Raw genomic sequence first — 25382 nt, forward strand, 5'->3', positions numbered from 1 at the left:
ATCCCATTGATTATATTGGTGTCATTTAGGAAAAAACACATTTTGGTATACAGAAAGTGGAATGGAGGTTTAACAAGCTTGAGATAAAATTTTGCAGGTAATCAAAAAGCAGTGCTACAACAATTGAGTATTTGTATTTCCTTTATCATTTTAAAAGATGCAGTATTTGATGCTAGCTAATTTATTTTCTGGTAGTATGGTATGAATTTTAATGACTGTCAGAAGGAAAATCTGACATTATACATGCCATTATAACAATTTGTAAAATATATTGAAAAATTTAGGAGTCTTAAAGGATCTTATGACTCTAGTCTAAGCTTGTTACATAAATTGTGGCATGGTTCATTTTCTATAAACATTTTTCTCTTTCTCATTCTGAGGATAGTAGGCTGATGGGATAGCCCTGTTGTGAGCTGGCATAGAGATAGAAGGAAGTTGCTATTTGGCCCTGTGTTATAACTTATGGTAGACAGACCAGTGATGAAAACTAATCAGATTAAATATAAATGTAATTTCTATTATTTGTCAGAAGGGTAAGGTAATGACACTGCTACAGTTAGCTTTTCATTGGTGTTTCGTTTTATTGAAAGTAACTTGAGATATTTTTTGTTTTCCTATTGGCATTGGAATTCTCGTGATTTTTTCTGTGTTATCCTATCAGTGATATAACCCAAAGTGCCTGAGAGTTATATAATGTCAATAGGTCAAATAGGAACTGTGAAAGCTGTGCCCCCTTAGTATTTTTTGTTTTTGTTTTGTATTTTACTACTCTGGGTACTTTAAGCCAAATTATTTGTTCTTTCAAATGTAATTTCACTACTCTGTTCAGAATGGAGGTATAGGGAATATGATTCAGGAAAGAAAGTGATTTTAAAAAAAAATCAAGATTCTCTATATCTTTAATTCTGCTTAAAAGAACAGATATCTTAAACAAAATCACCTCATCATGGACCTCCTCTTTGATTCATTGTAATAGGTTTGGTAATAGTTGCTACTTTTGTGTAACAGCGAACAAATTGATTTTTTGTTGTTAGTTGGAAAATTTGATGCTAGACAAGGATGGGCACATCAAAATCACAGATTTTGGACTGTGTAAAGAAGGAATTACAGATGCTGCTACCATGAAAACATTTTGTGGTACTCCAGAGTACTTGGCTCCAGAGGTAGGATCATTATAATTTTCAACTGATTTATTCACTTATGCATTTCATTTTCATGTTAAAATATTGAAGGAATTTTGTTCTAGACTCATGATAATACATTTTAAAAGTATAACAACTTAGTAAATGAGGCTAGTTTGATATCTTTCATTTGTGAAATGTGATGTGGAGAAGTCTTGATTCATTTCATTAACTTGCATTTTCTTGAAGAAAATTATACAAAGTCCTATAAAATGTGGTAAGATACACATTATTGTAATTTTTAATTGCTTTTTCTAACTCAATTTTCAATTCTCTAAGCTGAATAGAGAACAATTGAAAACAAATTGTTCCATTAATTGTGAAAGAATGTCACAAGAAATCTGCTGGGCAAACTTAGCTGGTTGAGCAGCACCTGTGGTGAAAAGGAACTGTCAAAGTTTCAGGTTAAAATCGTTCATCAGGACTGGGTGTGGAGAGGGAAATTAACCAGTGTGAGGAAAGGAGAAGCAGTGAGACAAGCCTGAGATGATTGGTGCACTGGTGGGTAGAGAGAGGGAAGTGTTGAAGTTAAAGGATGGTGGGCAGGGAGAGGGAGAGGTGGAGTTGTGAGACATGATAGATGGAGGCAGACAAAAAATAAAGGCAGATAGAGCCAGGAGTTTGGGGGGGGTGGGGTGGAGGCGAGAGTGAAGCTAGCAATGAGGGAAAAAAAAGTCTTAATGAAATTCTGAGTGACTCTTTAAAAATTGAGTTAATTATTACAGCTTCTACTGCTATCTTGTTCTGTGGTTAGATGTGCAGTCTGAAATTATTTGAGGGAAATCAGGATCACAATAGAGTTGGTTCAAGTTCAATATTGTTTACTTTAACTCTTGGTCCTAATTTCGTTGAATTGATTTTTAACCTTTTGTACATTCATTTAACATTAACGTAATCTCAAATTCCTGTGTCCTTTATTTGCGTTCAAAAATTATATCTGAATGTGTTGGATACTAGTTGTCATAAGCAGAATTTGATCGGCTTTGCTCTATATTTCCAATAAGCTGTAAAATCCAGAAGTAGCAGTCCTTTTTGTGTTTTATGTAATCTGTTTTTGCATTTATCTTTGATAAGTTTTAACCAATGTTGGATATAACAATATTTGAAAAAACTTAAAAGATGCAAGTTAAAAATTGCTGAACTGAATTGACTTTATTTCTTACATCCTTCACATACATGAGGAGTAAAAATCTTTACGTTACATCTTCATCAAAATGTGCAATGTGCAATCATAGTAATTTATAATAAATAGAACAATCAATGTAATATAGAGTACACTCAAATCAGCATGAGTTCATTAGACTGATGGCCTGGTGGAAGAAGCTATCCCAGAGCCTGTTGGTCTTGGCTTTTATGCTGCGATACAGTTTCTCGGATGCAGCTGGAATAGATTGTAGTTAGGGTGACTCGGGTCCCCAGTAATCCTACGAGCCCTGTTTACACACCTGTCCTTGTAAATATCCTGAATTATGGGAAGTTTGCAACTACAGATGTGCTGGGCTGTCCACACCATTCTCTGCAGAGTCCTACAATTAAGGGAGGTACAGGTCCCATACCAGGCAGTGATGCAACCAGTCAGAATGCTTTCAATTGTGCCCCTGTAGAAAGTTCTTAGGATATGGGGGCCCATACCAAACTTCCTCAACCGTCTGAGGTGAAAGAGGTGCTGTTGTGCCTTTTTCACTACACTGGTGTGTAGAGACCACGTGAGATCCTCGGTGATGTGTGTGCTGAGGAACTTAAAGCTGTTCACCCTCTCAACTCCAGATCCATTGATGTCAATAGGGGTGAACCTGCCTCCATTTCTCCTGTAATCCACAACCAGCTCCTTTGTTTTTGCGACATTGAGGGAGAGGTTGTTTTCTTGACACCACTGTGTCAAGAGAGATGACTTCTTCCCTGTAGGCCACCTTGTTATTTTTTGAGATAAGGCCAATCTGTCTTAGCACTGTAGAGAAATAAAATGCAAGTTCCAAGATCTCCCCAAGCAAGGCAGAGAATGAGGGGTGACTTGGAAAGCTAGTGAAGTCCATTGTTCCAAATTTATTAATGACTGGTGAAAATGACATTGGCAGAAGACTAGAACTAAAATGCTCTGATGGTTAGTAAATAATGCACGGCTATGGCAGAGGTTCAAAGCAAGAGAATTGAGAAAAACATAAACTGGTAGTCAAGCAGCATGGAAGCAAGTCCTCAGGTAATTGAGTTCATGTTTGCCATAGTATATACTTAACATAGCTAATCAAATTTCCAACACTCAATTCGAGTTACGGTGTTCGCTTAAACATTTGTTAAATGTCATTAGAGTACTTGCCCCCCTTTCCCCCACTTTCAGCTAGTGCTTTTGAGATTTCAGCAATCTTGTGTGGAAAAATATTTTGCTCAAATCTTTTAAATTCCTTATCTTTTACCTTAAACCTATGCTCTCTAATTTTACATACCTGTGATAAGGATGAATTTTCTCGTTGTCTCTCTCGTCTGTTCTTCCTGATAATTTTGTATATCACATTCAGATCCCATTTGGTGTTCTTTACTTCAAAGCATCAAACACGACCTATCCGGTCTCTTATAGCTGAAATGCTCCATTGTTGGTATAGCCTACCTAATGCATTTTAAATCATAGATGGGAATTTCAACAGGCCTTTTTATTTGGAAAAATTTTCCACTTAATTATCAGAATAGCACCAGGGGTCCCAGCACCCTCAACAACTACTATACTGTGATTGAAATTACCTGAAGTTCCATACCTAGACCAGATTTTAGAAAACCTGATCACTTGATTGTCCTTCTACCTGCATACAGACAGAGGTTAAAGAACAAGACTTCAGAGACAAGAGCAATAGAGGTTGTTGTGAGAGTCAGAGGAGTGGCTATGGGATTGCTTCAAGTTGGTGGACTCAATCATGTTCAAGGATTCATCAGAGGATCTGAATGAAGACAAGACAGTAGTCATGGGCTTTATATATATATATATATATATATATATATATATATATATATAAAAAAACACTTGTCAGTGAGGGTGTCCCCACGAAATTATTCAGTCTTTCCTAAACAGAAGCCCTTGAGTAAACCATGAGATCCCCAATCTGCTGGGGACTAGATCAGTGGCATTCAGATCTGGTGATCAAGCAAGATACAAGTGTCAGGTACAATTTCCTGAAAACCATATTGTCTGCGAAGTGTCAATTCTGGACCAAGCATGGATCACTGAAGGATGCTTGACAGTTGTATCAGGCCTCTTACAACATGAAACCAAGTGGCACAGGTGAGAATAAGGCTTAGCTCCCATATGAGCTCCATGCCTTCTGTGTTCATTTTAGCAGTCAAAACATGGAGGAAATTTCACTGGGGTGGGGTATCTGGCCGAGTACTAAAAACCTGTGCTGATCAGCTGGCTGGAGAGTTCATAATATCTTTAACCTCTCGCTTCTGCAGCCTGAGGTAGCCACCTGCTTCAAGCAGACTTCATTAATACTGGGGGGGGGTTAAGAATAATGTAGTAACCTTCCTCAATGACTATCATCCAGTATGTGATGAAACATAAACAGAAGTTTATGCCTCAGAAGTTACTTGGATTCACTCCAATTTGCCTGACAGCACAGACAGTCCACAACAGGTGCTATTTCATTGGCTCTTCAACCAACTCTGGAACATATGGACAGCAAAGGTGCATGCATCAAAATGCTCTTTATCAGCTAACAGATTGGTATACAATATTATCATCCCCTTAAAACTAATCATTGTTTCAAGGCCTTGGCGTTAATGCCCCCTTGTGCAACTGGATCCTCAATTTCCTTACCTGCAGATCTCAGTCAGTTTGGATAGGCAACAACATCTCTTCCATGATCTCCATCAACATAAGTGTATCACAAGGATGCATGCTTAGCTCCCGTCTCCTGGCTTTGTACTTATGACTGTGAAGCTCTGCACAGCTCCAATGCCATAGTTAAGTTTGCTGATGACACCTCTGCTGTAGGCCAAATCAAAGGTGGTGACAAATCAGCATATAGGAGGGGGATTGAAAATCTGCCTGATTGGTGCCACAACAGCAGCCTCTCAATCAGTGTCAGCAAGACGAAGGAGCTGATTATTAATTTTAATAGGAAACCAGAAGTACATGAGCCAGTCCTCATCAGGGGATCAGAGGTGGAGAGGGTCAGCACCTTTAAATTCCTCAATGTTTTAATTTTAGAGTAACTGCCCTGGGCCCAGCATGCAAGTGCAATTACAAAGCAAGTATGACAGTACCTCTACTTGCCTCTCTCTCGCTGTCTCTAGCACACTCTCATGCTCTCCCTCCCACTCTCTCTCTCCTGGAGGAGCTCAGCAGGTCAGAAATGAAAATGAATAAATGGTTGGTTTTGGATGAAGACCCTTCTTCAAGACTTGTATAAATGTGTGCTGGAGAGTACATTGACTGGTAGCATCATGGCCTGGTATGGAAACATTAATGCCCTTGAACAGAAAACACTACAAAAAGTAGTGGATGCAGCCCAGTCCATCATGCTTAAAGCCCTCTCCATCATTGAGTACATCTACACAAAGTGCTGTTGCAAGAAAGCAGCATCTATCTTCAAGGACCCTCACCACTGAGACCAAAGCTTTCTTCTCGCTGCTGCCATCCAGAAAAAGCTGCAGTAGCCTCAGGACCCACACCATCAGCTTCTTGATATTTATTGCTTACTTTTTTTTCTTTTGTATTTGCATATGTAACACCCTGGTTAAGATTTTTATTGCTATGCTGTAGGTATTTCATTTTAGCAGTTCTGTAAGAGCAGTGTATTCATTCTGCTTTCAGCTTGTTTGGGTTTGAGTTAAGATAAGAGGCTACTTATTCAACTTAGGAATGTGCTGTCAGCTAATCAAGATAGTGGAATTGGGAGAACATTCTGGAGAGCAGAGCGCTGTGTTGAAGGTCTTTGTTAGCGGGAAATGGAAGAAGATGGAAAAAATGGCTGAGGATGACATCCCTGTTGCACAAGATGCTTTGTGCAGATGAATTACTTCAAGTAGGAAGAACCAGTACTCCTGTAGAAGACCTATTTCTTCGAGATGGATTTCGAGCGATGTGCAGAAGGTGGTGTGTGTGTGAGTGGCAGTCAAGTTCAAGATCACCACCAACTTAAGTGCATATTTGACTATTTAAGAGTCAAAACAGTTTTTCTTTCTTTCATTCACTTAATAGCTGCTTGTTTAAATTAACATCCTTAAATATACTTTATAATTGTGTGCAGTATACAAGCAATACACACAAGATGCTAGTGGAACGCAGCAGGCCAGGCAGCAACTATAGGACGAAGCACTGTTGACGTTTCAGGCCGAGACCCTTCGTCCTGTCAAAACATCACCAGTGCATGTTTATATATATGCTGCCTGGCCTGCTGCGTTCCACCAGCATTTTGTGTGTGTTGCTTGAATTTCCAGCATCTGCAGATTTCTTGCTGGGAGCAGTAAATCACAAAGCATTCACACAAACCAGGGTTTGGGTGGGCGAGACATCCCAACCTCATGGATTTGGCGGGACCAAAATTGTATACAGCCTAGATGTACAAAGCTGGAGAAGGGTGAGTGTATCACCGAGAATCCAGTGCCTGTTAGCAAGGTGTTAATGAGCAAACAGGAGGAAATCTGCAGATGCTGGAAATTCAAACAACACACACAAAATGCTGGTGGAACCTTTTGTACGTTCATTTAACATTAACGTAATCTCAAATTCCTGTGTCCTTTATTTGCGTTCAAAAATTATATCTGAATGTGTTGGTTACTAGTTGAAATGCTATAAGGAGAAGCACTGTCGACGTTTCGGGCTGAGACCCTTCGTCAGGACGAGAGCTGGTTAATGAGCTGGTTTTCCTGAGTTGCCCAGTATAAGGGGGATTCATGTGGTTTGTTGTCTTTTTCACATTGGTTGTTTGTCCATCCTGTTGCTAGCTATTACGTTTATTGAATTTACTCTATATTCCTGCAAGAAACCAAATCTCAGGATTAACTATAGGTTAGTGGGACTAGGCAGAAAAATGCCAAGAAGGCCTGTTTCTGTACTGTAATTTTTCTGTTTCTATTGCATATAGTGATATAGTGACATTTATGTACTTTGATAATAAATTTACTTCGTATTTCAATAATTATCTGACTTAACTTTGATCCCTTCATGAACAAACATACTGTTAATTGGCTGTTCTGCTGTTATCTCACACCTTTTCTGTGGCTAGAGTAGATTTGAAAATTTCTGTCAGAGCCTCACCAATCAGCTCCTTTGCCGCTAATAGCATCATCAGATCAAGCCCTGGGGACTTGTCTAACTTTTAAGCCTCCATTGTAATTTGTGTTAAATTTTACCCATCCCTCTTCTTGAATTCTTTAGCTAGGATATTCTTTTATTCAGTCAAGGGATGTGGCAGCATTTTAATTGCCCATCCCTAATCTTGAATGTCCTTGGTGGTGAATACATATAAGAAATACAGTTGGCTCTCCTTATCCGCGAGTTCTGCATGCGTGGATTCAACCAATTGTGTAACAGGAAAGCCCAGAAGTTCTCTCTTCAGCACTCGTTATTTGAGCATGTCCAGACTATTTTTTCTTGTCATTATTCCCTAAACAATACAGTATAGCAACTGTTTACATAGCACTTGCATTGTATTAGGTACTATAAGTAATCTAGAGAAGATTTAAAAGTACAGGCAGTCCCCAGATTATGAACGAGTTCCGTTCCTGAGTCCGTCTTTAAGTCGGATTTGAAGTCAGAACAGGTACATCCAGTATTATTTAGTGTAAGTTAGTCAAACGTTTGTCTTTGTATATAGTATACATTTTACCTTTCTATGCATATAAAACACTTAAGAAATGCATGTATTTCAATAATTAAACTACTGCGTTGCTTAGTAATAATTGTAGCTTTCATTGGGGCAGGGCCTTTCATATGCTCCATTAAAATAGTTCCGATCGTTGACTGACTGTAGCCTAATGCTTTTTTGATGACCGATTGTGTTTCACCTCTTTCCAATCGCTTTATTACTTCCACTTTATTTTCAACCGTGATCGTGATTATTTTTGTGAACAGAAACACTGCGGATTCAGAGCTGCGCTGGGTCCTAAAGACCACCACAGTGAGAGGTTAAATAAGGTCCTGGGTTTCGCTGGGTCCTAAAGACCACCTAACTGGTCCTCTAAATAAGGGACTTGAGCATCCGTTTTTTTTGGTATCCACAGGGGTTCTCGGAACCAATCTCCCGCGAATAAGGAGGGCTGACTGTATTCATCTATTCTCCAACTCCAAGAACAAATTGCCTCACTGGTCCCTAATGAGACCAGTTGTTTCTCTGTTTATCCTTTAGCCCTCATTATGCTCTTTTTTTTTTGAAATATTACTTAATCTTGCTCACAACTGCTATTTTCTGTCCCATTCTTCACTTTCTGATTACTGTTTTGTTAAGCTACCTGCCACTTCCCTCTTAGTTTATACTCCTGTAAGCCCATTCCTGTTTCCAGTTTTAGAATATCAGGATTGTTACTTAGTAAATGAAAACTCTGTGTGGCATGTCACAGACATATTAGTTGGCTGTCATTAGCTCTCAAGTAAAAGTGGCAGAGAATATCATTTAAATCTTAAATGGTTTTCAAAGTTTTTCAGTGCAACTTAAAATGCAATTTAAAAAATCCAGTTTGATAACCTCAAAAGTTAATTTTCATGTAAAAGTATTTTTTAGTAGTCTAACACTCAGTGCTGCTAGACAAATAACTTTGTTGCTGTGTGATATTTCTATCGTGTTCTTGGGGAAAATGGATTCTAAATAATGGCAGATGGTGACAGATGGTAAAGGTGATACAGGTAGTTGTGAAATCCAATAAAATCTTTGTGGAGCTGTTTTAAAACAGTGAGTTTCTGTTTTTGCCATTATATATTTTTTGATTGAGACATTTTTAAGTATGTTACCATTGGTTGTTTGTATATAATGCTTAGATAATGAACCATCAATTAACTACTCCTTCTATCATTAATGCTTATATTAAAATATCATAGATTGGAAGAAATTTGTAAATTTAGAAATACCATTCTTCCTTTTCTTTCAATGTAAGTAATGAGATAATCCTAATCCTTTAGAGTATTTCCACAAGCCAGCAATAAAGAAAAAAAACTTTGTTCATAATGTAACGTGAGTAGTGCTGGCAAAGCCACTATTTATTGGCAAGCCCCAATTTACCTCGAGGAAGTACATCTAAGATCTTAACTGCTGTAATCCAGGATGTTATGGGATTCACAGATTGTTGCTGTACAGAGTAATACATGTGAAGGAACAGCAATTTCCAAACTGCAATGTTTAATTACTCAGAGAGGAACCTTTAGGATGTAGCATTCTCGTGCATCTGCTGTTCTAGCCCTTCTTGATGGTCAAGTCCTTGGTGTGTCGAAAAACCCATAGCAAATTGCCAGAGTGCATTTTGTGGGTGACATGCATTGGGCCCATGCTGTGCTGGTGGGAAAGGATTTTTAGTGTTGAGGATCAAATTCCATTTCAGTGGGTTGCTTTGTCCTTGATATTATCAGACTTAAATATGCACTCAGGTGGAGTAGAGTTTTCTTTGCATCCTATACTTGTATCTTGTATGGTGATTTTTTTTCCTCCTGCAATTATAGTTACTGAAATCTCTGGTTTCTGGTGACATTGAAGGTGAGTAGACTCTTGGACACACTAGAGTCTAAAGATGCTGGAATCCGAGCAAATATTAAACTGCTGGAGAACTCATTGGGTTGAACAGTATTTGTGGAAAGGAAAAGAATGTATTGACTTGTGTCAAAATCCTGCATCAGGACTTAAACTCTTGTTAGATGTTCATCATTTTACATCTGCATTACTTGGATGTTAACAATGTGGGTGTTAACAGAGCCTTTAAATTATGAAATTATTTGGAACTGATCACGTAAGCAGGTCAGTTCAATAATATTCTAGTTGTGTAGAATACGATGCTATTATGCTCTCTTTGTACAGTTTTGTCCAGCTGTGCATTGTGTATCATTGTTCCTTTCATTTTATCTTAAGTTTGAATCTTTGAAAGAGCACATTCAGTGGGCAAAGTATATATTTTTTAAAATATTTGATTACAGTCATAAACCTAAAACTATAAACACAAGAAATTCTGCAGATGCTGGAAATCCAGAGTAACACATGTAAAATGCTGGAAGAACTCGGCAGGTCAGACAGCATCTATAGAAATTAATAGACAGTCAATGTTTTGGGCTGAGACTTTTCTTCAGGACTGGAAAGGAAGGGGAAAGATGGCAGGATAGAAAGGTGGGTGGAGGGTATGGAGTACGAGCTAGAAGGTGATGGGTGAAGCCAGGTGTGTAGGAAAGGTGATGGGCAGGTGAGGAGAAAAGACAAGAGGCCAATGGGGAATAGAAGAGGAGGGAAGGGGAAAAGTAAATATTTTACCAGAAGGAGAAATCAATGAGCATACCATCAGGCAGAACATAAGGTGTTACTACCCTGAGAGTGGCCTCATCGTAGCAAAAGAGGATGTCATGGACCAACATGTGGGAATGGGAATGGGGATAGGAATTAAAATGTTTGGCCACTTTGGGTGGATACAACAGAGGAGTTTGACAAGGCATTCCTCCAGCATATGTTGGGTTTCACTAGTGTAGAGGAAACCACTTCAGGAGCACCAGATACAATAGATTACGCCAACAGATTTGCAGGAGAAGTGTTGCCTCATCTTGAAGGATTGGGACCCTGAATGGTGGTAAGAGAGGAGGTGAACAGGTCCGTGTAGCTCTTCTGTCACTTGCAAGGATATGTGCCAGGAGGGAGATTAATAGACAGGGACTAATGGACAAGGGAATCACAGAGGGAGCAATCCCTGTGGAAAGCAGAGAGTGGGGAAAAATAAAGATGTGTTTGCTGATAGGATCCTGTTGAAGGTGGCAGATGTGGATGATGTGTTGAATACGGAGGCTCACGGGGTGGTAGTTGAGACAAGAGGGACTCTATCCCTGTTAAGGTGGTGGGAAGATGAAGTGAGTGCGGATGTCTGGGAAACAGAAGATGTGGGTGAGGGCAGCATCAGTGGTAGAGGAAGGGAAACCCATCCTTTGAAGAAGGAAGGCATTTCTGATGTTCTGGAAAGGAAAGCCTCATCCTGAGAACAGATAAGGCAGAGATGCAGGAACTGAGACAAGGAACTGTAAACATTGCATTTTTACAGGAGGTGGGATGGGGAGAGCTGTGGAAATAAGTAGGCTTATAAAAGATGTTGATAAACAGTTTGTCTCCAGAGATAGAGCCAGAGTGATTGAGAAAGGGGAAAGAAATGTAAGAAATGGGCTGTGAATTTAAGGGAAGGGTGGAAGTTGGAGGCAAAGTTGATTAAATTGATGAGCTCAGCATGGGTGCATGAAGCAGCACCAAAGCAGATATCATTGTAGTGCAGGAAGCGTTGGAGAGCATTACTAGGGAAGGTTTGGAACATGTACTGTTTTACATAGCCGACAAAAAGGCAAGCTTAGCTGGGGCCTATTTGGGTGCACATGGCTACCTCTTGTGTTTGGAAAAAGTGGGAGGAGACAAAGGAGAAATTGTTGTGGTTGAAGACCATTTCTGCCAGATGGAGGAAGTCATGGTGGAGGGGAACTGGTTGGATCTTTTGTTGAAAAAGAAGCAAAAAGCTTTAAAGCTGCCTTGATGAGGGATAGAAATGTATAGGGACTGGAAATCCATGGTGAAAATGAGGCAGTCAGGGCCAGGAAATTGGAAGGTGTGGAGATGAAGAGTTTGTGAATTATGCTGGATGTAGGTCGATGGGACTGAACCAAGGGGGATAGAATGGAGTCGAGGTATGCAAACATGGGTTCAGAGAGGCAGGAGCAGGCAAGTACAGTGGACCTACCCAGACAACCAGGATTGTGGATCTTGGGTAGAAGGTAGAAATGAGCAATCCAGGGTAACGGAGCTGAGTTTGGGGGCAGTGATTAACTCTCCAGAGTTTGGGGGCAGTGACTAACTCTCCAGAGTTAGTGGTGGTGTTGTAGCCAATTTTATGATGGTCCAGAATGTCTTTTTTCCCCAAGGGGTAAGTAAGAGGAGGTATCTCCTGGAGGTCAGTTCACCACACTACAACAACACCCGTTTCATCTGTGTACTTGATGGTAAGGTTGCGATTGTTGTGAAGGCAGTGATTTTAGAGGGGTGAAGGTTCGAGGAGGAGAGAGGAGTAATGAAGTTGAGCCAGTTGTGAAAATAGACTCCTGAATATATTGTTGTCTTTATGTGTAGAATGACAGGATTGTTTCATGGTGATGCAATATAACATTGCCATGTAGCAGATATGTTTATAAAAATTATTTGGATTTCAAAGACCTTATATCTATAGAGTATCAATACAGATTGAATAAGAATCAGGTTTCATATCACTGGCTTATGTCAAGAATATATATAATTAAGTAGTGAGTTGGAGAGCAAAAGAAGTGAGGGAATATTCTTAGGTCCATTCAGAGATCTTATGGCAGGGGAGAAAAGCTGTTTTTAAAACATTGAGTGAGTGTCTTCAGGCTCCTGTCCCTCCTCCTTGATGTTAGCAATGATGCAGTTGGCTGAGTTTGTAACTTCCTGCAATTTTTTTCCCTTTCTGTGCAGTGACCCCTCCATACCAGATAGTGGATCAACAGTTGGAAGGCTTTCCATGGTACATCTGTAAAAATTTGCTAGAGTCTTTGGTGACATATCAATTCTCCTCAAACTCCTATTGAAATATAGCCACTCCATGTCCCCTTTATAATTTCATCAGTATATTGGGCCACTGATTGATCTCCAGAGATGTTGACACCCAGGAACTTGAAACAGCCTTTCCTTTCCACCGCTGATCCATTGATGAGGACTGGTTTGTATTCCTTTGACTTCCCCTTCCTGAAGTCCACAACCAATTCCTTCATCTTACTGATGTTTAGTGCAAGACTGTTGTTGTGACATCACTCAACTAATTGATCGATCTCATTAGTTGGATGGAAAGCCAGTTGAATAAAATTCTCAATGCATACTAGTTCTGTTTAGTTCTTTCAGCTGTTGCTGACATTGAGCATCCTTTTTAAGAGATATTTCTAGAAAATAAATTAGGAAGCTACTTCATGAAGTTGAAAGTGTACAAAAAATAAGACTTTGTAATTAATAATATATTCTAATTTGCAATACAGGTAGTCCCCGAGTTACAAATGTCCAAGTTACGAATGTCCGACTTACGGACAACTTGTACTTATGAACCGAGGAAGGAGAACGCCGTCCGCCATTTTAAGTTGGATCACGATGCCATCCGCCATTTTAAGTCCTTGCCGTTGACAGTGTGTTGAGTGTTTAACTTTGTATTTGGCTTAAAATTTTCTTAGTAAGATTCACCCTGACCCCACCCCCCCACCTCCCGTTCCGGTCGGCTGGTGGCGCAGTGAGATCAGCACCAGGCTGGAGTTTCCCGAGTTCGATCCAGTGATAGACCGCTCCGGTGCTGGGTTGATGTTGATCCAGTGACTCCCGTACCATCCATGCTGCGTTGATGTTGAACTCGCAACTCGACCTCGTAAAAAAAAAACACTACCACCTCCAGTTTGAATTCCCGTGCGTAATATTGTGGATGATCAAATACCCAAACCCAGCACAGCCCCCAGTTGTCCCATTTAGCCTGACTCAATGCGGTGCACCTTAGGACCCAGCAGACCTTGGGAGCCACCACCCACAGCGTTTCTGTTCCAATTTCCAAGTGGAAATAATAAAGAGCTGAAACGCCATCAGTCATTGGAAGAGCATTAGGCTACAGCTGGTCAACGATTGGAACAATTTTAAAGGATGATGGATAAAGTAAGAATAATGGAGCATGTGAAAGGCGCAGCCCCGATGAAAGCTACAATTATTACTAAGCAACTCAGTGGTTTAGGTGTTGGAATACATACATTTCTCAAGTGTTTTATATGTATAGAAAGGTAATATTTGACTAACTGACGCTAAATAATACTGGATGTACTTGTTCTGACTTCCGTACAAATCCGACTTAAAGGCAGACTCAGGAACAGAACTCGTACGTAACCCAGGGACTGCCTGTATATAACAGTGATCAAAAATTCTATTTCCTTTACCATAGCATTGGAGAGGGATAGGAACAGACAAGTTAGGAAAGCATTTAATTGGAGTAAGGGGAAATATGAAACTATCAGGCAGGAACTTGGAAGCATAAATTAGGAACAGATGTTCTCCTCAGGGAAATGTACGGCAGAAATGTGGCAAATGTTCAGGGGATATTTGTGTGGCGTTCCGATGCGACAGGGAAAGGATGGTAGGGTACAGAAACCGTGATGTACAAAGGCTGTTGAAAATCTAGTCAAAAAGGAGATTGCTGAGCACTTTGGCAATGATCTTTGCATCTTCAGTGGGGAATGAGAGCGGTTCCAGATGATTGGAGGGTTGCAGGTGGTGTTCCTTTATTCAAGAAAGGGAGTAGAGATAGCCCAGGAAATTATAGATCAGTGAGTGTAACTTCAGTGGGTGGTAAGTTGATGGAAAAGATCCTGAAAGGCAGGATTTATGAACATTTGGAGAGACATAATATGATTAGGGATAGTCAGCCTGGCTTTGTCAAGGGCAGGTCTTGCCTTACAAGCCTGATTGAATTTTTTGAGGATGTGACTAAACACATTGATGAAGTTAGAGCAGTAGATGTACTATATATGGATTTCAGCAAGGCATTTGACAAGGTACTCCATGCAAGGCTTATTGAGAAAATAAGGAGGCACGGGAACCAAGGGGACCTTGCATTGTGGATCCAGAATTGGCTTGCCCACAGAAGGCAAAGGGTGGTTCTAGACAGGTCAATTTCTGCAAGGAGGTTGGTGACCAGTGGTGTGCCTCATGGATCTTTTCTGAGACCTCCTTCTTTTCATGATGTTCATAAATGACCTGGATGAGGAAGTGGAGGAATGGGTTAGTAAATTCGCTGATGACACAAAGGTTGGGGGTGTTGTGGATAGTGTGGAGGGATGTCAGAGGTTACAATGGGACATTGATAGGATGCAAAACTGGGCTGAGAAGTGGCAGACGGAGTTCAACCCAGGTAAGTGTGAGGTGGTTCATTTTACTAAGTCAAATATGATGGCAGAGTATAGTATTAATGGTAAAACTTTTGGCAGTCTGGAGGATCAGAGGGATCTTTGGGTCTGAGTCCGTAGGACACTCAAAGCTGCTGCGCAGGTTGACTCGGTGGTTAAGAAGGTACACAGTGCATTGGCCTTCATTCACCATGGGACTGAGTTTAAGAGCCGAGACGTAATGTTACAGCTATGTAGGACCTTGGTCAGACCCCCCTTGGAATACTGTGCTCAATTCGGGTCACCTCACTACAACAAGGATGTGGAAACCATAGAAAGGGTACAGAGGAGATTTACAAGGATGTTGCTTGGATGGGGAGCATGCCTTATGAGAATAGGTTGAGTGAACTCAGCCTTTTCTCTTTGGAGCAGCGGAGGATGAGAGGTGACCTGACAGAGGTGTATAAGATGATGAGAGGCACTGATCGTGTGGATAGTCAGAGGCTTTTTCCCAGGGCTGAAATGGCTAACCAAAGAAAGCATAGTTTTACGATGCTGGAAGTAGGTACAGAGAAGATGTCAGGGGTAAGTATTTTTTAACGCAGAGAGTGGTGAGTGCGTAGTATGGGCTGCCGGCAATGGTGGTGGAGGCAGATACGATAGGGTCTTTTAAGGGACTCCTGGATAGGTACATGGAGCTTGGAAAAATAGAGGGCTATGGGTCATTTCTAAAGTAAGAACATGTTCAGCACAGCATTATGGGTGGAAGGGTCTATATTGTGCTGTAGGTTTCCCATGTTTCTATTTTCCAGCAATTTTTTTTCAGGTTTTATCAATTTTAATTTAGTTTTTTTTCTGTAATGGATGTAGCTATCAGATCAAATACTAAGACTGCTGTTTAACAAAAGTTATGAATATTTAGAGTCACATTGGTAGTTTGAGATGTTGACTGGCTTTATGGTGCTCCACACATTACATATAATTTCAAATATTTTTAACTCTGAAATAATGGTCCTTTATAATAATTTGATATTATGGTCAATATGAATGAACATTTAGTCAAGTCTGATAATTGATAAATTACTATTCATGCCTCAAAATATGTTACTTATGTTAGTTGTATATTAATTATATCTGTGATTGACAAGCCTATAGACTGAGCCATCTCGTAAAAGTAGAACATAGATTTTAGAAAGTTCTTTTATTTTTCTCACTCACATTCATCTGTGTTGTTTCATCTGGTACTTTGAAACAATCTGCACTACTTTAGATTTCACATATTAAGGTGAAACCTTGTTAATAGGTTGGAAACAGAAACAAACCTCTTAATACGCTTAAATAGCCTGCAAACTTCACAGCTGATGAAATACTTTTGAATAAGTGTTCTCCTGACAATGTAATATGGTGTGCTTCAGAATTGCACTGTTTTGCCATTCTAATTTGGGACAGTGAGAAAGTTACCACTTTAATGATTCATCTTACAGAATATTCATCATATTACCACATTAGGTGAAGGCCTCATTTTCTGCTGAATGCAAGATGTAACTTTGTGGCACACTGGACTCCTTGTATTCCATGTTCTATTTGGCTGCATTTATTGGATTCACCTCTGGTTACTGTTGTTATAAATGATTTTATCATAGACCACATTGGTCTACTATTGTGCATTAAAAATCTCAGATTAGAAAACATCATGGCAAGTATCATAATTTTGTATTGTCATGCCTTTCTATTAAACTTCAGTTGCTGTTATTGTGACACCCAATTCCATCTTCTTCACAATTTAACAGCATTGTAAATGTTTTTACTGTAACTGGAAGATTATTTTCATATTTTATGTGAACCAAAATTATTCTTTTGGGTGAAATGTCATTTCAGTCCAAGTTTTATCTACAGTGAGCTGATATTACATGAATGTTTCATTGGCTAAATTGCATACATAGCAAGGGCTCTCTTTGCGTCATGCTATTATTTAACCAGATATTGAGAGAAAATATACACTGAGTGGTAGGAAATGATGCTTACGGGATCTATGTCTAAAGTGAAGGATATAGAACTACTGACTGTGACATACACCTCTGTCTTTTTCCCTGATATGTTTTAGATTTTTTTTATTAGCCAAAGGAAAATAAAGAAACATACAGTATAAGCCTTCATTCACATCATTGTGTGTTTAATAATTGGTAACAATAATAAAATGTAAAGAGCAATGCAAATTTCAAAGATAATATGCAGCAATATCTACATGCATGCCTGGCATTTACTGCACTAGATGAAACAGAATGATGAATGTTCTGCAAGATGAATGAATTATCCTACAACAGAACCTGAAGTGCAACCTGTGACCATTATCATATAAATGTGCATTGTATGTTTACCATATTGGAGATAATGGTGTGGAACAGTTGATTACTCAAGATAGCAGTCTTTACTTACAAAGAGGCAAAATTTAAACAATGCGTCTTTTATTGATATAATGCAAAACAATAGAATAAAATAATAAACACGAGGAAATCTGCAGATGCTAGAAATTCAAACAACAGCACACACAAAATGCTGGTAGAACACAGCAGGCTAGGCAGCATCTAGAAGGAGAAGCACTGTCGACGTTTCGGGCCGAAGCCCTTCGTCATTATTAGAATAAAATAATGATTGGAGAGAGACATTAAAATAAATATATTTGCAATGTTTTGTCCAAGATGTTGATGTTAGAACCTTCTTGACAGGAGGCAGGGGTTCCCATCCTTTTTTATGCCATGGGCCTCTACCATTTACTGAATGGTCTGTGGACTCCATGTTAGGAACCCCTGTTCTTGTATAATATTCCAGTATAAGGTGTTGTGTGTACTCAAACCTATACTTCAATAGAGCTAAATTTTCTGTGTTTTTGTTTGTTGAAAACATGTATGTACTACAATATTAAGTGACAAAATTGATTGTTAAAGTATTTTTACTGTAAATGATCATTTTCAGATATTGAGTAGAGTTAATTAATTTTTTCTGGAACGTTCAGATAAATTAAACAGTTTTGTACTCAGTTGTCTAATGATTATCCAGGTTCCTCTTATTTTTTTTGTAAGTAATTTGATTATTTCTGGCTTTCTTTTGCCTTATGGTTGTATCCTTTTTATTCATGGCATCAATGTTAAGTTTTGTTCTTTAATGCTTTTTTTTTGAGTTTAGGTGTGAGTTCAGGGAGGGAGTTTGTTAATAGTCTGGTTCATCTTTTATATTATGATGGTGTTGGAAGTAAGGGAGGAGATGGTTGGGGACCTGACAAAGATTTTCATTAGTTACAGGCAAGGCAGTAGAAAATCAGACAGTAGCCAATAAAGGCATTAAAACATAGAACAGTCAGGCACAGGAATCCATATTCCTCCATTCCTGTGTTTTCATTTGCCTATTTATGACATTATCTACTGTATATGGACTTTTGCATGCTAAGCTGCTCCAGAAGGTCAAGGCATATGGATATCCAAGGCAAGCTGGCTACTTGAATTCAAAATTGACTTTCAAGATTCAAGATTCAAAAACTTTATTGTCATTCTAACCGTACATCAGCTCTGCAGGGTAGAATGAGACAGCGTTTCCCAGGAGCAGTCCAATCATAACATAACAAACGCAACACTAAATAAGAAACATTACAATAAATAGTAAAACACAACAGCCACATGTCAGTTAAAAAGAAGTTATAAGTGTCCAGTGCAAGTTAAAGTGTCCAAAGCAGAGTCAGGTAGAGCAGCTATTTAGCAGTTTGACTGCCTGTGATAAGAGGCAGAGGTGGTGGAAGAAGGTGGTCTACATCAGTGGTTCCCAACCTGTTTTTGGCCATGCCCCACCTAATCACCTCTAAAATCCTGATGCCCCCTGTGGTGATATATAATTCTTATTATTCAAAAAGTGAACTCCTATTCACTGGAGGAAGCCGAAAAGACCATTAACTTGGTTTAAGCAAGCTTCCAAAGAACATGGCATTCATGAAAGAGAAAAATAAAAGAACCAAAGGACTGTTAAAGTTTTGAGGAAGAAATTACTAAGAAATTGTAAAAAAAAGAACATTAAGTGATATTAAAATAATAATAATAATAAATAAAACAATGCCGATTCGTTTCTACAGCATACAAAGACAGATACACTGTTTAAAAGAGATGACGCAATGTACACACCTTCACACCACCAAGAACCGAAAGCTACTGCAAAAAGCAGCATTGGCGCGACCTCGTACGAGTTTCTTACGCGTTTGGACTTGTTCATTCGTTCCTTCCTACATCAGTTAATTCATTAATTTAATTATGAAAGCCATTTGATGGTTGTAATGATGGTGATACACTATATACACAGTACATACGCAATTACACACGTACATACACACAAATATTTTTATGTATGCATACTGTATATACACATATGTATTAACTCGCACACACACTCATTCTCACACAGACTTACTAGAAAAAATTCACTGTTAATAACTCATTCTCGAATTGCCCCCCTTAAAAATCAAATTACCCCATGTGGGGCGTACGCCCCACGTTGGGAACCACTGGTCTACATGATGTCTGTCACTAGTAGTATGAGCACACATTAACTTGGATGTATATCTAGGAAGTATGATGAGCAAATCTCTAGATGACACAAAAACTGAAGGAAGTAGTTTCAAGTTGCTGTACAAGTCAGATGGAAAGTGGGGTGATTCATTGGCAGATGGAATTTCATCTGAATAAGTGTGAAGTGATGACTTTGAAAAAGCAGGTAAGCGTAGGACTTGTACAGTAAATGGTAGGACACTTAAGAATGTTGATGAACAGAGTGACCTTGCAGTTCAAGTCCACGTATCCCTCAAGGTTGCCACACAGATACATAGGATGGTGAAGCAGACATATTGTATTCTTAGCTTCATAGACTGGGGCAAAAAGTTTAAAAGTTGAAAGGTTGGGTTAAGCTTTTAGAAAATAGTAGAGAAACCACAGCTCTAATCACTATTACCACAGGGAAGATGTGATTGCACTTGCCAGTCTGGAGAAGATCATCAGAACATTGTCTTAATGTTGCCTTAATTGCCTTAATGGGGGATTATATGAGAGGCAGGGTTTGAGGGTCAGCACAACATTGTGGGCCAAAGGGCCTGTAATGTGCTGTATTATTCTATGTTCTATGTTAATTGGTGGACTATAGTTGCAGGGTTAGTTTGGATAAGCTATGTTTGCTTTCTATACAGCAAAGGAGACGGTGATTAGTAACCTGACTGAGGTATTTAACATTACAGGAAGCATAAATAGAGTTGATAGAAGTTTTCCCCATGGTAAGAAAAGACAGGAGGGTTTAGCTTTAATGAGAGAGGAATAGTGAGTTTTAAAGAAGATTTGAGGGAGATGTTTTAAAAGAGTGGTCTGGAGCATGCTGGCAAAAGAGGAAATGATTCAATGATGTTTAAGTGGTATTTAGACAGACATTTGAATAGATGATGAATTGAATGATGTGGATAGAAGTACAGTACAGTGCAGGAACATGCCCGTGATATTGGTGCCTAACATAATGCCAAATTAAACTGAATTTCTGTTCCTTGCACATGGTACATATTCCTCCATTGCATGTATATTCATGTACCTACCTCAAACTCTTAGCACCCCTATCATATCTGCTTCCACTGGAATCCCTGACAGCCTGTTCCAGGCACCTGTATATACTTCTTTTAAATGCCCCATTATTTCCTTAAATTTCTCCCCTTAAATGCATGTCTGTAATATTAGACATTTCTATCCTGGGGGAAGAAAAGATTTGACTGTCCCTATTCCAATTAAGCCACTTATCATTTTATAAACTTCATAAACACAATGTCCTGATGAAAGGTCAGCCCGAAACGTCAACTTTTTCTCTTTTCCCTAGATGCTGCCAGCCCTGCTGAGTTCCTCCAGCATTTTGTGTGTGTTGCTTGAACATCATATCCATTGTAATAAATGACGTATCGCAGAATTCCCCTCGCTTAACATAAATTTAATTATTGCCTAGGAATGAGCTGGACTGAGAAGAGCAGCTAGTAAATGCGTATTAACATTGAGGCTGTTTTACTTGTATCTGCAAATGACTGGAATTCAATCAAAAGCCTGTTTACCATTTATTGTACTGTATATTTCAGTGGAAACAGTAGATTGTCAGGTGGGAAGAAAAAAATCTGAAAGGCCAAACATTATCAAGTAATTTTATTTTATCTATTGCTACATATTTGTATATCATCTTTCAATTGGATTTTTCTGTGTACTGTTTTAAGTGATAATAAATGCTTGTTTCACTGACGGATGCTCTGAAGACATTTGCTATTAAAACAATTGTAATTCTATTTGTAGAGTAACTGGTGAAACCATATTCTTTGATCAGAATTCCTAGCATAGCCCAGATGTTGCTGGAGTGATAATGATTTAAGATGGATTTTATGAAACTCTCTGTGCTATGTACTCAATTAGCTATACATTATAAATGGAGAAATTTTGTATACTGACAGGTTGAAAGTTGAGGGTATAATATTTTTTTAAAAGAAAAGTGGAGACAATATATATTCTCATGCATACTTCTAAACGTGTTGTAAGGTCATGGACAGTTACTTATTTTTCTTAAAAGATGGTACCAAGAGGGTTGTGGAAAAGATACTAAAAGTAATACCTGTACCAAATTTGTGTACAGAATTTATTCACACCAACTTGTACAGAGAAGTTAAATTGTGTATATGTCAAATGTTTCCTGGAAGTGAGATATCATTTGGAGTGCTGTTTTTGTGCAGGAGTGACAAAAATGTGGCAAAACTATTAAAATGAAATTATTTTAAAATAAACTATCAAATCGCAGACTATCTGTCAACCAACATTAATTGTCTAGACATGTTGCTGGCAAAGTGACTACTAGCAACTCTGTTCTCTGCTAATTTTCATTGTTCCTGTGATATCTCTCACTCTGCCTCTAAAATCCTGCTTTATCATTCTTTATTTTGGCACTATCTAGTCTTCCTTCATTTTCTTGGAGTACATGCAGAATCGGATGGTGTGGTGGTGATAGGTTTCTACCAAAGGGGGGGGGGGGTGTAAGGTGCTCCTTCCCACCACTAGCCTGCAGGTCACCTTTGGGCAAGAACACTTGCTTAATCAGGGTCATGTGAAGCCATGGGAGCAGGTTATGGATGGTCGTATAGCAGCTGGTGCATATCACAAATCCTGGTTATGCAACCACTGATGGCAGGCTGAGTATTGATAATGGTCAGGGTCACCCATCTAGTAAAGATGCTTCATGGTCATTGAAAGACCATGATCACCTACATCATACAACCCAGCACATAATGAAAGAATAATATACAAAATGTTTTGGCTAAGAACAGCAGTTTAAATGTACTTTTCACAAAGATATGTATAAGGAAATTTTAATTAGAAATATCATAGAAACATAGAAAACCTACAGCACAATACAGGCTCTTCGGCCCACAATGCTGCCAAACATGTACTTGCTTTAGAAATTACTTAGGGTTACCCATAGCCCTCTATATTTTCTAAACTCTATGTACCTGTCCAGGAGTCTCTTAAAAGACCCTATCATATCTGCGTCCACCACCATTGCAGGTGAGAGTTGTTGGGTGCATGAGCAAGGAGTTCTGTTGAAAAAGTTTTTATTAAGATTTGAAGATAAAGACCATAAGACATGGGAGCAGAAGTAAGCCATTTGGCTCGTCGAGTCTGCTTTACTATTTCATCATGGCTGATCCATTTTTCCCCCTCTCCCCTCTATCCCCTAATGCCCTGACAAATCTATCAACCTCTGCCTTAAATATACATAAAGACTTGGGCTCCATGGCTGACTGTGGCAAAAAAATTCCACAGATTCACCACTCTCTGGCTAAAGAAATTCCTCCTCATCTCTGTTCTAAAAGGATACCCCTCTATTTTGAGACTATGTCCTCTGGACTTAGACTCTCCCACCATTGGAAACATCCTCTTCACATCTACTCTATCAAGCCGTTCACCATTCGATAGGTTTCAATGAGGTCACCCCTCATTCTTCTGAATTCTAGTGAATACTGGACCGGAGCCATCAAATGTTCTTCATATGACAAGCCATCCAATCCTGGAATAATTTTCTTGAACCTCCTTTGAGCCTCTCCAGTTTCAGCACATCCCTTCTAAGGTAAGGGGCACAAAACTGCTCACACCGCTCTAAGTGAGGCCTCACCAGTGCTTTATAAAGCCTCAACATTACATCCTTGCTTTTATATTCTAGTCCTCTTGAAATGAGGGTGTCATACAACACGGCACCTAATAAATGGCTGACTCACAGATAGTTTTAGCTAAGACCAGCCATTTAAATGTACTTTTTGAAAAGATATGTATCAGGAAATTCTAATTTGAAATATAAGGTGAGAAATTGTTGAGTGCTGAGCTCATGAACAAGGAGTGTGAGATCTGTTGGAAAAGTTTTTAATTAAGATTTTCTGATAGATATGTATATATTTTTCTCTGTGAATATGTGAAACTTAAAAATAAGGACTGAAGTTTCAGTTTCTTGTGAAATACTTTGCATTATAATGAAAATGAATACCTATGTCAACGTTTTATGATTTTGACACTTTTAACTCAAATATGCCTGAATGATTAATACTTTGAATAAATTTAGCCTTAAGAATTATAATCCGTGACAAACTTGTCCTTTATTTATGTGCCTTGCTAGGTGTTAGAAGACAATGATTATGGCCGTGCTGTTGACTGGTGGGGTCTCGGTGTTGTTATGTATGAAATGATGTGTGGCCGACTACCCTTTTACAATCAGGACCATGAGAAGCTTTTTGAATTGATCCTAATGGAGGACATTAAATTTCCCAGAACCCTATCATCTGATGCAAAATCATTGCTGTCAGGATTGCTTATAAAAGATCCAAATAAAAGGTAAATATGACACTTCAAAAGCATGTTCATATTTTTATACTACATGATAGTTTGTTTCCAGATTGTTAGCTATACTGTTTCTTGGATAATCTTTGGAACAAAATCATTGCCAAATTGACAGAGTACACCATTTAAACAATTACAGTATAGGTTCAAAAAAGTATGTGAACCTCTGGGGTAATGCCTTCTACAAAAGCTATTTGCAATCAGGTGTTCCAGTCAATGAGATGAGATTGGAGGTATGGGTTGTAGAAGTCCCCTGCCATATAAAAAAAAAAGACACAGGTTACTGGTGGATCCTGCACTCCTCTAGAAAGATGTGCTAATATGCCCCATGCCTCGATCAAACAACTTTCCGAAGACCTTAGAAGAATTGTAGAGATGCATGAATTTGGAAAAAGTTACAAAAGCATTTCTAACCGGAGTATTCATCAGTCAACAGTAAGAGAAATTGTCTACAAATAGAAGAAATTCAGTACTGTTGCTACTCTCCCTAGGAGCATACGTGCAGTGCTGAAGGAGGTGGGAAAAAAAAACCCAAGATTAACAGCAAAAGAACTGCAAAAATCCCTGGAATTTGCTAAAGTCTCTTCATGTGTCGTCTATAAGAAAAATACTGAACAAGAATGGTGTTCATGGAGAGACACCACGGAAGAAACCACTGCTCTCCAAAAACGAAACAAAACAATTGCTGCATATCTCAGGTTTGCAAAAAAGCCCACCTAGATGTTCTACAGCACTTCTGGGACAGTGTACTGTGGACAGATGAGACAAAAGTTGAACGTTGGGAGAAATGCATACCTCTACGTTTGGAGGAAATAGGGCACTGCATGCCAATGCCAAAACCTCATCCCAACTGTGAAACAAGGTGTAAAGAACATCATGGAAGGGCCTAAACAGCTTGCAATCGTTGACGGAACAATGAATTCAAAATTGTAACAAGATATTTTACAGGAGAATGTCAGGGAAGCGGCCTGTAACTTGATGTTCAGTAGAAGTTGGATGCTGCAACAGACAATGATCTGAAACACAAGAGAATGGTTTAAAAAGAAGAAAATTTGTGCTTTGGAATGGCCAAGTTAAAGTCCAGACCTTAACTCAATTGAGATGCTGTGGCATGACCTTAAAGAAATCTGTTCATGCTTGGTTTCCCAAGATTATTAATGAACTGAAACAGTTTTGTATGGAGGAATGATCTAAAATTCCTCCTCATCATTGTGC

General features: G+C 39.0%; 1 protein-coding gene across 8 annotated transcripts in view; it reads left to right on the top strand.

The window, feature by feature from the left end:
- LOC132402664 (RAC-gamma serine/threonine-protein kinase) overlaps positions 1 to 25382 on the top strand; it is a 402615-nt gene that overhangs the window by 345548 nt on the left and 31685 nt on the right. For all 8 annotated transcript variants that reach the window (XM_059985594.1, XM_059985597.1, XM_059985596.1 and 5 more), the window contains 2 exons: positions 1035 to 1163; positions 23947 to 24161. In XM_059985594.1, coding sequence (XP_059841577.1) covers positions 1035 to 1163; positions 23947 to 24161 — 344 coding nt within the window. The remainder of the gene's footprint in view (positions 1 to 1034; positions 1164 to 23946; positions 24162 to 25382) is intronic.

The sequence above is a fragment of the Hypanus sabinus genome, chromosome 12, assembly GCF_030144855.1.
Source record: "Hypanus sabinus isolate sHypSab1 chromosome 12, sHypSab1.hap1, whole genome shotgun sequence".
Classification (NCBI taxonomy): domain Eukaryota; kingdom Metazoa; phylum Chordata; class Chondrichthyes; order Myliobatiformes; family Dasyatidae; genus Hypanus; species Hypanus sabinus.